Source organism: Orcinus orca, chromosome 9 (genome assembly GCF_937001465.1).
Source record: "Orcinus orca chromosome 9, mOrcOrc1.1, whole genome shotgun sequence".
NCBI classification, from domain to species: domain Eukaryota; kingdom Metazoa; phylum Chordata; class Mammalia; order Artiodactyla; family Delphinidae; genus Orcinus; species Orcinus orca.
The window spans coordinates 56,507,214-56,519,330 of NC_064567.1; the positions used below are offsets into that span (position 1 = coordinate 56,507,214).

General features: G+C 40.2%; 2 protein-coding genes across 10 annotated transcripts in view; one reads left to right on the top strand and one right to left on the bottom strand.

Annotated features, from left to right (window-relative positions):
* HEPACAM2 (HEPACAM family member 2) overlaps positions 1 to 7,849 on the bottom strand; it is a 49,066-nt gene extending 41,217 nt beyond the window's left edge. For 2 of the 6 annotated variants that reach the window (XM_033420476.2, XM_033420475.2), the window contains exon 1: positions 7,486 to 7,849. Coding sequence is in view for 3 of the 6 variants with exons in the window: in XM_004265598.4 (XP_004265646.1) it covers positions 260 to 338 (79 nt within the window). In the remaining 3 variants the exon portion in view is untranslated. Of the gene's footprint in view, positions 1 to 259; positions 660 to 7,485 lie in introns of those variants that run through there. The other 4 variants (XM_004265598.4, XM_049715140.1, XR_007479388.1 and 1 more) reach the window with 3 other exon arrangements.
* Positions 7,850 to 7,984: 135 nt separating this feature from the next.
* Positions 7,985 to 12,117, top strand: part of VPS50 (VPS50 subunit of EARP/GARPII complex) — a 136,063-nt gene continuing 131,930 nt past the window's right edge. For 3 of the 4 annotated variants that reach the window (XR_004481166.2, XR_004481167.2, XR_004481168.2), the window contains exon 1: positions 7,985 to 8,142. Coding sequence is in view for 1 of the 4 variants with exons in the window: in XM_004265596.3 (XP_004265644.1) it covers positions 8,110 to 8,142 (33 nt within the window). In the remaining 3 variants the exon portion in view is untranslated. The remainder of the gene's footprint in view (positions 8,143 to 12,117) is intronic. The other variant, XM_004265596.3, reaches the window with a different exon arrangement.

Here is a 12,117-nt window from a genome sequence, read left to right on the forward strand (position 1 = left end):
AGTTTTTAGAATGTCTTAACTTTCTTAATGAGTGCTACTCACAATAACTGTTGTCCTAAGAAAACAATAACCATCTATTTATTGAACCTCACTTCTCCTAAATGATCCTGTTTCTTTGCTGGAACAAAGTGTGTTATTGTTTAAAATTCTAAGCTGTTCTTCAATTATCTGAGTGAATCTACAGCCTAAAGCAAATATTTACCTTATGCCCACAATTTAATAAAAAGGTAGCTAGAACAAACTTCATGCAGTGCCTTACCTAAGAGAAGGAGGTATATTTTGCACTGAAAGACCCCAACCGTGCTGCTGAAGGGCTCCATGAAAGCATCCTGTCCCATGCATACAGTGCCCTGTTCCTGGTGGCAACTTGGTTCATGGACCAGCAGCTGCTGGTTTATTTGCCAGGGAAATTAGCAGTGAGGTAACATACCCTAGCCTGCCTCTTGCTTCTGTGATTTGAATACAGAATGAATGTGTATACAAAGGACACAGGGAGTGGGAACACCTGTTATATGCTCTGCAAAAAAACAGGCTTGTGACTTTCAGAACAGCTTCTTAGCGATTATCAGTAATTGTCAGCATATTTCATGAATTATTCTTAGTTATTAATAATCACATGAAGGAAAACATCCTTTTGGGTGACTCTAATGAAACCCAGTATGCTTTCATAATGAGAGCATATTGTGAAATTTCCTGAAAAACAAAAGCGGGTTTCCTATCATGTAAAACGATGCCATTATTTTGAAATTAAAATTTTTTTCAATGAAAATTGCAGTATTTCATGTATCTGCTAAACAGTTATAAATCACCATGAAATCACTAAGTAACATGTAAAAGTTATACCAAAGAAAATAGAGCATCTTAATGTCTTTAAATGTGTATTTTTCTATGTAGTACTTCCTGTTACAAATGTCTGCCATGGTTTTATTGAATCTATGGATTCATGTAATTTTTAAAAGCAAACCACAGGTGTGTTTCCAAGTGACACTGAATCATGGACCGTGTGTAATTATAAATAAAAGCTTAAACCAAAAGATAATATCTGAGGTCACATTTTCACAACTGAAGCACAGAATAAGTGAACCAAGGCCCAGAGACAATCTTGCCTCTTACAGTGGTATCTGGGCTACAGATTTTCTGCCTGGCCTTTTCACTGCCATGGCAGCAGGCAGTCTGCGCACTTCCGCTTAATTTACTAAGTTATAAGTTAACCTCTATTTCATTTAATCTACTGCAAGAAGGTTCTAGTCCAAGCCTTTGCTATATAAAATAAAAATCTGCATCTAATCAAGCAAAATTCCTTGCATAAATCATTTTTTTAAAGTAAAGGCTCACTGAAGAAGTTCAGTGACAATAGGGGAAGGAAGAATATTCCTCAAGTGTAATTAAAGGTAAAAAAAAAAGGAATGATAGTTATTTTGGAGTTCAAGTTTGGAAACACTTTTAGCATTAAAGCTTCCAGAACTGTTTCTACAGGCAAAGAAAATAAGTGACTATTGGAAAACCTGAGGCCTCTTCAGAGGTCACTTTATGACCTCTCCAAGCTTCAGAAAAATGGTAAGAGCTTCTCCCTGGTAATTATTATACCACAACTTTCTCTGTGCTATCTCTAAATCTTGCATGTGTAATTTAGAGATAGCAGCATTATTTCAGCACTTATCTCATTAACCTCAATTGATTTTATTGCATGTTTATTTTCCCTCTGGGCTCATCTAATACAAAGACTGGTCTTATTCATCTATGGATCTAGCATAGTGGTTAACTAGTATTTTTGTTAAGTTGTTCCCCCAGAAATAAACCCAAATGTTCCTTGGCCCATGTCCTCTGATTCTCAGTTGATGCTTAAGAAATGCGTATAAATTTTAATATTGGATTGCACAAAATACAATTTGGAAAGTAATATTGAAGTTCTATATATAGCACATAGACTCCCCCTCGCATCTTTTAAATCAATATTAATCTCTAATTGTTTTTTATTAAATAAGCTCTTTCTAGTGCTTTTCAGAAACAGTGCTGGCTCATGATAAAGTGTTTTGGGTCCTAGGCAAAGTGAGAGAAATAAAGATGATGGAGTAAATTTTTCCTAATTTTTTTTTTTTTTTTTTGCGGTACGCGGGCCTCTCACTGTTGTGGCCTCTCCAGTTGTGGAGCACAGGCTCTGGACGTGCAGGCTCAGCAGCCATGGCTCACGGGCCCAGCCGCTCCGCAGCATGTGGGATCCTCCCGGACCGGGGCATGAACCCATATCCCCTGCATCAGCAGGCGGACTCTCAACCACTGCGCCACCAGGAAAGCCCTTTCCTAATGTTAAATTTACTCAATCTAAAGGACTGATATTTATTCTGAGATTTTTTTCTGTTTTTTTGGTGTTATATTAAAAATCCTTTACTTTATGACATAGTGATAACAGATGTTACATAAATAAATTAAATTCAAAAATGAATTAGGTCATCTTTTCATGTCATGGCACACAGTAAAAAAACGACAACGCCTGTCTGGCACATCCTGAGAAAGTGTTGTCACAGAACCATGATAATGCGCCCTCTAGTGGCAGATAGTAGGAATAAAATCTTAGCTGCTGGAGTTATTTCTGAATTCAGGATGTTTACACAGGAAGCCACACAAGATAATGTTAAAATATACCTTCATTTGATAAAGGAGGCAAGAATATACAATGGATAAAAGACATCCTCTTCAATAAGTGGTGCTGGGAAAACTGGACAGCTACATGTAAAAGAATGAAATTACAACACTCCCTAACACCATACACAAAAATAAACTCAAAATGGATTAAAGACCTAAATGTAAGGCCAGACACTATAAAACTCTTAGAGGAAAACATAGGCAGAACATTCTGTGACATAAATCACAGCAAGATCCTTTTTGATCCACCCCCTAGAGAAATGGAAATAAAAACAAACAAATGGGACCTAATGCAATTTAAAAGCTTTTGCACAGCAAAGGAAACCATAAACAAGACAAAAAGACAACCCTCAGAATGGTAGAAAATACTTGCAAATGAAGCAACTGACAAAGGATTAATCTCCAAAATTTACAAGCAGCTCATGCAGCTCAATATCAAAAAAACAAACAACTCAATCCAAAAATGGGCAGAAGACCTAAATAGACATTTCTCCAAAGAAGACATACAGATGGTCAACAAACACATGAAAGAATACTCAACATCATTAATCATTAGAGAAATGCAAATCAAAACTACAATGCGATATCATCTCACACCAGTCAGAATGGCCATCATCAAAAAATCTACAAACAATAAATGCTGGAGAGGGTGTGGAGAAAAGAGAACCCTCTTGCACTGTTTGTGGGAATGTAAATTGATACAGCCACTATGGAGAACAGTATGGAGGTTCCTTAAAAAACTAAAAATAGAACTACCATATGACCCAGCAATCCCACTATGGGGCATATACCCTGAGAAAACCATAATTCAAAAAGTGACATGTACCACAATGTTCACTGCAGCTCTATTTACAATAGCCAGGACATGGAAGCAACCTAAGTGTCCATCATCAGATGAATGGATAAAGAAGATGTGGCACGTATATACAATGGAATATTACTCAGCCATAAAAAGAAACGAAATTGAGCTATTTGTAATGAGGTGGATAGACCTACAGTCTGTCATACAAAGTAAGTCAGAAAGAGAAAGACAAATACCGTATGCTAACACATATATATGGAATTTAAGAAAAAAAAATGTCATGAAGAACCTAGGGGCAGGACGGGAATAAAGACATGAGCTACTAGAGAATGGACTTGAGGACATGGGGAGGGGGAAGGGTAAGCTGGGACAAAGTGAGAGAGTGGCATGGACATATATACACTACCAAACATAAAACAGATAGCTAGTGGGAAGCAGCTGCATAGCACAGGGAGATCAGCTCGGTGCTTTGTGACCACCTAGAGGGGTGGGATAGGGAGGGTGGGAGGGAGGGAGATGCAAGAGGAAAGAGATATGGGGATATAGGTATATGTATAGCTGATTCACTTTGTTATAAAGCAGAAACTAACACACCATTGTAAGCAATTATACTCCAATAAAGATGTTAAAAAATATATAACTTCAATTGCTTTCCATTTTTATATGATTATTAAAGATGGTTTAGTGTTTTATCATTATAAGAAATTTCCCACCATCAACATCTCACATCTCACCTGTAACCTACTGAGGGGCTCTGATTTACCATACAGTTCAGGAGCTTGTTTATTGATCTTATATTTGCATTTAAAGTGGAAAAACTGATTACATTAAGCAATCTATATCCATGGTGACTAAACTGCAAACAATGCCAGAAGCTACTGGGGGTAGTGTGTGTGTGTGTATGGGTTTGGGTGGGGGTGACTGCAAGGCTTTTTTCTCACTTCTCAACTCACACTGTAGTTTACTGTCAAGTTTGTTTAAATTTTAAGTAAGGCTTGTCTTGCTTTATAAAGCAAAGAGTCTTCCATATGCATTTCAAACATCCACATTCATTATTTACTAGTAGCATATGAGTGCTTTGGAATCGCAGGAAGAACTGGGAATGAGAGGTGGTGACATGCCAATGTCAAGGTCAACATAGGGCAGTGGGGAGTAAGAAGAACTGGGGAAAGAAAGCCCTGTCTTATATTCTAATTCGATAGGTCTTAGGAAAGATTAGAGTTTACAGGGGAGAGCTGGCTGCTAGACGAGGCCATCATAATTGCCTATGCCTGTGCTAGTGTTCGCTCCTACTACAGTGCTGCCTCCCAGAAGCCCTAATCTACTGATATGGCCCCTAAATGACTATACAGCAATGTTTTCCTTCCTGGGCCCTTCTCCAGGTCACTGCTTTACCTTTGGCAAGTGTCCTGTTTTCTACTACTGCTTGCTCAGGAAGTGTAGTTACATCATCCTGGGGAGGCCACATCTTTCTGCTGCTTTGATATTTATAGGATGACTAGAAATGTATCTGCCTAATCAAGCCAGGATCTCAGCTTTTATTTAAGCTTCCAGGGGCTCCTCCTATTTGGGCCATCAGAAATATGTCCTTATCTTACTTTACTGCTAACGCTACTGCCCCGAATCAGATCAACTTACTTAATTCTTAGCCTGGATGTTCCAATCTACAAAAATGGGGCTGGCACCCCTTTACCAAGGGACGGCTGTCCAACAGGTTCTCCTCAAGACTTACTGGCAGGCCATTCACACCCTCCACTAGTTTGCTCTGGCCTACCACTAATGACCCTCAGGCAACTGTGAAAGTTCTAAATCTCATATATGTATGTTTTTTGTTTGTTTGTTTGTTTTTGCGGTACACGGGCCTCTCACTGTTGTAGCCTTTCCCTTGTGGAGCACAGGCTCCAGACGCGCAGGCTCAGTGGCCATGGCTCACCGGCCTAGCCGCTCCGCGGCATGTGGGGTCTTCCCGGACTGGGACACGAACCCGTGTCCCCTGCATTGGCAGGCAGACTCTCAACCACTGCGCCACCAGGGAAGCCCTCATATGTGTATTTTTGAAAAATGGAAATGAAATGACATACTTCACCTTTTAAAAAGTGCTCTTTAGGGCTCTAGGTTTTTGTTTTTATTTTTTAGTTTAGGGAGTTAAAAAGGTAGCATGGGCAGCTCAGTTATTTTCTATAGTGTTAGGGTATGCTGAATTAGAAAATATATTTTATTTAGGCAACAGCACTGATTTACTTTACATGCTTCCAATATTATAGTTACAGCCTTTGAACTTTTAGAGGCCTGGCTGTCCACTTCGTTTTAGTTAATAAGAAGTAAACTAAAGTGTAGAGTATTAGAGTTAAACAAAGTTGTAATGCTTTCTTGCCTCTTCAGGGTCAAGTAGATACAGAAAACACTCGCTTCCCCAGTTTGGCGGATAGGAAAAAGCCAAATACACAAAATGAAAAAAACTTTTTTTTTTTTGTCACCTGCAACTTTGTGTATTGAGGGGAAAAATTCTGGGTTTGGATCTGGGTTCTAGTCCTGTGACCTCAGAACCTTAGATGGATTCATTTTCTCATTCTAAAGAGTAGATTTTAAATGCTAGAGCTGGTTGCCTATAAGAATCCTTGACCTTAAACAAAGAACTCCCGCAAAAATGATAACAATAACAACGGCATCCTCCTCAGGTGAATCTGAACAGTCAAGTTTGAGAACTACTGGACTTGGATCACCCCTAATATATGCTTTTCAACTAAATTGTAAACTCCTTAAAGGTCAAAACTGTATTTTATTAATCTGAAGTGCTTAGGATAGTGTTGACTAGTGCCCAATAATCAACAAATGTTTACTGAATTGGGTTTCATTTTATATGCTAATATGGTCAGCAGTTTCTGTCTCTTTGATACTTTCAGGGACTTCTAAATACTGAAGACTTTCACACAGTAAGAACTCTCTGGCAATTAAGATTAGAGCAGGTGAAGAATGAACTAAACTAAAGTTGCCCAAAAAGTACTGAAATTTCTTCATGGGGTTAGAAGTAACAGAGTCAGAAAACCATATAGGTAAGCATATCATTTTAAAAGGAACTGTCAAGCACAGTGACAGAACTATGAACAGCATGGTTCTGTTGGAGCAGAAAACTGGGCAGAATTATGACTATAATACTTCATAATCGTAAGGTGCTTTACAATTTATAAATTGCATTCACTTACATGCTCTCACTTATCCTTACAAAACCCTAAGTCAAATATTACAACCTCATTTGTAAAAAATTCATAAGACAAGATGCTGAGAGGTCAAAAACTAGAATTTCAGAGTTGCCAATAACCTCTATATTAGTGTCCCCCATTTGCACACCACTTTATTATTTTTGCCATATCTATCACCCACTACTGTTGTTTATCTAATATTTTTCATTAGTTTGGCACACTTTAACATTTCTTTAGTTGTCCTAAGAAATATCTTTGAAATCATGGGTCTGTGTTTTATTATTTCCTAATAAACATTAATTGAAATAAATGCAAAAAGAAAATCCTTGGTAGCCTTAAAACATCTGGATAAACAGCCCTTCATTTTCTGCTTGCACATCTGCAGTAACCTTAGGCAAGTTACTTAATTTCTCCGTACTTCAGATTCCTTATCTTTAAAATGGGGATAATAGTACGAACTCCATATGATGCTTGTGTGGATAAATGAGATACCAAACGTAAAGCTATTAGCAGAGTTTTTGACAGGTAGTAAGCTCTCAATAAATGTTATCTACTGTTAATTGTTAGCTCTGGGTCACTTTTTTTTTTTTCTGGTATTCTCATAATTGGAAAGTTCTTTCTTAAATTAAGCCCCAAACCACTCCCCTGTTGCTTTCCCCAGTTTAGCTAAACTGCTAAAAGTTGAAAAGAGGACGTTAAAGTGACATGTGTACTTATTGTTATATTTTCCATCTTGACTTGCCTTAGATTACACAGGTGGTAAAATGATAGGTGATGATTAAATCCTTTGGTTTTAGTTTTCTGCTCTGGATGCCAATACTGAGGAAGAACAGCCCTAACCTGGACAGCCGCCATTGGACAACGTGGACCACTCTTTTCCTCAGGCCAAGCCCTGCGCCACCTGGGGAGTGCCAAGTTCTCAGGTCACCTCTTGGAGCCTTCCCGTCCTTGGCGTTCCCGTCCCTTCGCGTGAGTCTGTCGTCCTCTCACTCCGCCCCTCAAGACCAGGTGGGGTTTCCTCCACCACACTCCTGGGGCGGGGAGGTCATGTCAGTCTGGTTTACATACTGTCTTCTCAGTGTTTGCTCCTGTTGCTCAATGTCTGGTCACCTATGAGATAGGTTTTCGCCTCGCCGGAACAGCTACCGAGAGCAAGAACCGCTTTAAAGGCCGGCGACCGCCGTAGTCTCTCAGAGCAACAAGATTTGTGGGGCTTAACCGAAGCGTCAGCTGCTTTCCTTGCCGGGAAATGTAGTACCTGGGCCGTCCTCTCGCCTCCACTGCAGGTGCCGACGGCAGCCGGGGGACTACAATTCCCAGAACGCTCTGGGAAAGGAAGGGAAACCCAGCTCGGCAGCTCCACGTGACCACTCACTATGGCTTCCCTGTGTTGGGACCGGCTGTCTGGTAGTTCTGTGTGATTTGTTAGTTCTCTGCGGCAAGGTGCCCCCTCACGAATTCGACATGCAAAGAATCAAATCTCTTATGACCCGGCAGGTAAGTCGCAGAGGCTGAAGCAAAGGTCTCCTTCATCTCTCCTGGAAGAGGAGCCGAGATGTTCTGTCCCTGGGCCGCAGGCAGGCAGATAGCCAAATTATAGGTTGTGGCAGGTGTCAGGGGCACCATAAAGCTCGAGCACACCCTGGAAAACTCACCTAAGCCGCCAGGTTTGGAGCCCTGCTCAGGTGGATCCCGGTGACCCAGAAACATTCCTTTAGATGAGGTCAATGAGGAAGTCGGAGGCTACATTTGTTCGTCCTTTTCTGCCTTTTGCCAGCTGTCCGGTGATAGCCCTAACTACCCTGCAGGGTTCCCTTTATCCAAGCTGCCCATCGTCTGTGAGGATGGCCTGGGTAGGGAAGTGAGGTCTGTGCAATAAAGATGACTAGAATGAGTGAAGAAAGCAGATAATTTGAAGACAGAATTGATAGCTTTATGACTTTGGGCAAGTCCCTAAATCTAGTAGCTTTAAGTTTCCGGATGTGAAAATGAGAATAATAATTATTTTTGTTCATCCTGTCTCACAGTTCTGTTATCGGAGTCATCAGTAAGTTAGTGTATGTGAAATGATACTTAAAAAAAAATCATTGTCATGGCAAAATAATGGTCTTTTATTTTTTGCCAGAATGCTAATTCATGAATAAAAACTTTGGCTGTTTTCTGTCTCATCTCATAAATGTTAGGGACTTCCTAATAATGTGTCAGCTTCCTTCAAATCAGAAGTGGCAGAAACTTACTTTTATGTACTTATTGATTATGCTTTGGTTTTAGATACCTTTATTTATTTCAACTCTAAGATTTTACTAGAATTGGCCATTCTTTATTATTTTTATATGAGAGAAGGGTAATTTAGATTAAAGTTTTAAATCAGTGTGATTTTGGGAACTTTGGAGAATGTGGAGGATGATCATTTAGTGAAAGGTTCATTTGTGAATTTTTTTGTTGATTAAAAAAAGACTACAAATGCCAAATTAAATTCTTATTTGATAGTTTAGAATTTGAGAGATAGCTGAATAGATTACAAATTGTAGATCTCTGGTGAAGAATACACGAATCCTATGTGTTTATTTTACTTCTGTCAAATTATATTGTTAATGTCATGAAAATAAAATTTAGAAGTTCTGTGAATAATAAGAGATTTAATTAAGTGTGTAATAACAGTTGGCAGTTTCTCACATTTGTTGAGTCCTGGTCTTATGCTTCGTAACACTTCTTTTTTTAGGATAGGTTTGAGTCCTGCTCCATCCTGTAGTAGCTGTGTGACCTTGAGCAACTTACCTAACTTTTTTGAGCATCTGTTTTCACATCTTTAAAATACGAATGATAACATGTATCACATGGGGCTTTCCTAGTGGTGATGTGTATATGATATGATCAAGGTAAAGAGATAAAGGAGTTACCACAGTTCCTGTGCCTTATCAAAGAAGTGCATGATCATAGAGATCATCTCAGTGACTGAATTGATGGTTGGAAAGCGGGAAAACTGGAAGCCAGCAGTAATTCAAACAATAGTTGATTTCAGGCTGACTTTGGTATCCGTTTGATTTTTTTAAAAAATAATTTTATTTATTTTTGACTGCATTGGGTCTTCATTGCTGCGCACGGGCTTTCTCTAGTTGCAGCGAGCGGGGGCTACTCTTTGTTGCAGTGCGTGGGCTTCTCATTGCGGTGGCTTCTCTTGTTTCAGAGCACGGGCTCTAGGTGCGCGGGCTTCAATAGTTGTGGCACGTGGGCTCAATAGTTGTGGCTCGCGGGCTCAATAGTTGTGGCTTGCGGGCTCTGGAGTGCAGGCTCAGTAGTTGTGGCGCACGGGCTTAGTTGCTCTGCGGCATGTGGGATCTTCCTGGACCAGGGTTTGAACCCTTGTCCCCTGCATTTGCAGGTGGATTCTTAACCACTGCACTATCAGGGAAGTCCTGCATTTGATTTTTAAAACAATATACAGCTTTGTACATTATGCCACCAATACCCCTAAACTGCCTCTGGGATGCTGAATTTGGACTTTTGTGCCTCAGCTAAGTTTGGTGCTCTCTCCTGTTGCTTGCTGGCAGTTCAGCACAGTTGATATTGTCATCATTGTATAGCAACTTTGATTAGTTTGTTTTCTTTTTTAAAAAAATAAATTTTTTAATTTTATTTTTGGCTGCATTGGGTCTTTGTTACTGTGCACGGGCTTTCTCTAGTTGCGGTGAGCAGGGGCTACTCTTCGTTGTGGTGTGCGGGCTTCTCATTGTGGTGGCTTCTCTTGTTGCGGAGCACGGGCTCTAGGTGCATGGGTTTCAGTAGTTGCAGCACGTGGGCTCAGTAGTTGTTACTCGCGGGCTGTAGAGTGCAGTCTCAGTAGTTGTGGCTCACGGGCTTAGTTGCTCCATGGCATGTGGGATCTTCCCAGACCAGGGCTTGAACCTGTGTCGCCTGCATTGGCAGGCGGATTCTCAACCACTGGGAAGTCCTGGTTGGTTTGTTTTCTAACCCTATTTTGTAATAGTGAGTGGGAGAGAAAAATACAGAAGTCCAGATACCAGTGATAATAAGTTTATGTCTCTTAAATGTAGTGAAATTGTTCTGAAAATGAACTCTTCAGCCTCAATCAGTTGTTTATTGGATTGAGCAGTAAAATCTGTGGTTAGTTGGGATGAAAAAAAAAAAAAAAACTAAACTAAAGAGCACATACCAAAAGCTGGAACTACACTGTGTAAAAGGTGAGGTAAAATTCAGAGTTTCACACATATTTTAAAAGTCATCCTAATTATATTTGTTTATGGCTTGACTTCCACGTGTTTAATCATTATTAATACACATTTCATGAATCTGTGAGGTAGGAAAGTAGGGTGCTGCCTAGAGTTACATTGGGGATTTTATTTGTACTGTTTGTTGTTAGGTTAAATGTAGTAGTACTACAAATAAATATACATAAAGATGTTTCTTTTTTGTGAGGCTAAAGAATATGCTGATAGTATATTGTTGTTGATGTGGAGAGATGTGAAATTAAGGTCTATGAAACTTAGAGTTTTTGGCATTTCAGCTTTCCAAGGATCTTGGTTTGAAGGAGAGTGTAGAGCAGGCTTTGTTAGCGCTCTTTATTTAGATGAGCTCTTTTGTTCTGCTTTCTCCATTATGCTGGGCTCTGTTGTTTCAGTTCATTCAACAAATGATTATTTAACACTATGTGCCAGGCACCATCTAAGTTTGGGGGATGTAGCAGTTAACAAAACCAAGTGCTAAGGCAGACGTGGTGATACATGCTTTGGAGGAATAGAGGATAGGGAATCCTGGGAGTTATTGGCAATTTGGGGTCATTTATAATTTTAGATAGGGTGGCCATGGAAGGCCTCACTGAGAAGGTGACATTTGAGTAAAAACCTGAAGGAGGTGAGGGAGTAAACTCTGAGGATGTCTGGGAAGGAGCATTCTGGGTGGAAGGAAAAGCAGATGCGGAAGCCTTGAGGCAGGAGCATGTTTGAGGAGCAGCAAAGGGCGGTGTGGGTGGAGTGAAGTGAGTGAGGAGAGAAGTAGTAGGAGATGAGGTCAGAGAGCTGAGGGCAGGAAGCCTGATCACATAGACCCTCATCCTCATCTCATCTCCTCTACTTTTCTCCTCACCCATAGCAAGGCCAGGGAGACCAATAAGGATGCTAATGCAGTAATCCAAGTGAGATACGGTATGGACCTCACTCAGGGTGCTAAGTGGTGGACGTGTTGAGAAGAGGTCAGATTGTGGATGTATCGTAAATGTGGAGTTGACAGGATTTCTTAATAGATTGGATTTGGGCTGTGAGAGAAAGAGAAGCTTCAAGGTTGACTCCAAATGGTTTGGCCCCAGCAATTGGAAGAATGGAATTGCCATTTAGTGAGGTGGGTAAGACTGAGAGAGGAACAGATTGAAGGAAGGGAGAAAGTTTTAAGACTTGTTCATTTCAAAGCCTCTTGGATATTTGGAGAAAGAAAATAGGCAGTTGGCTAAAGGCCTGA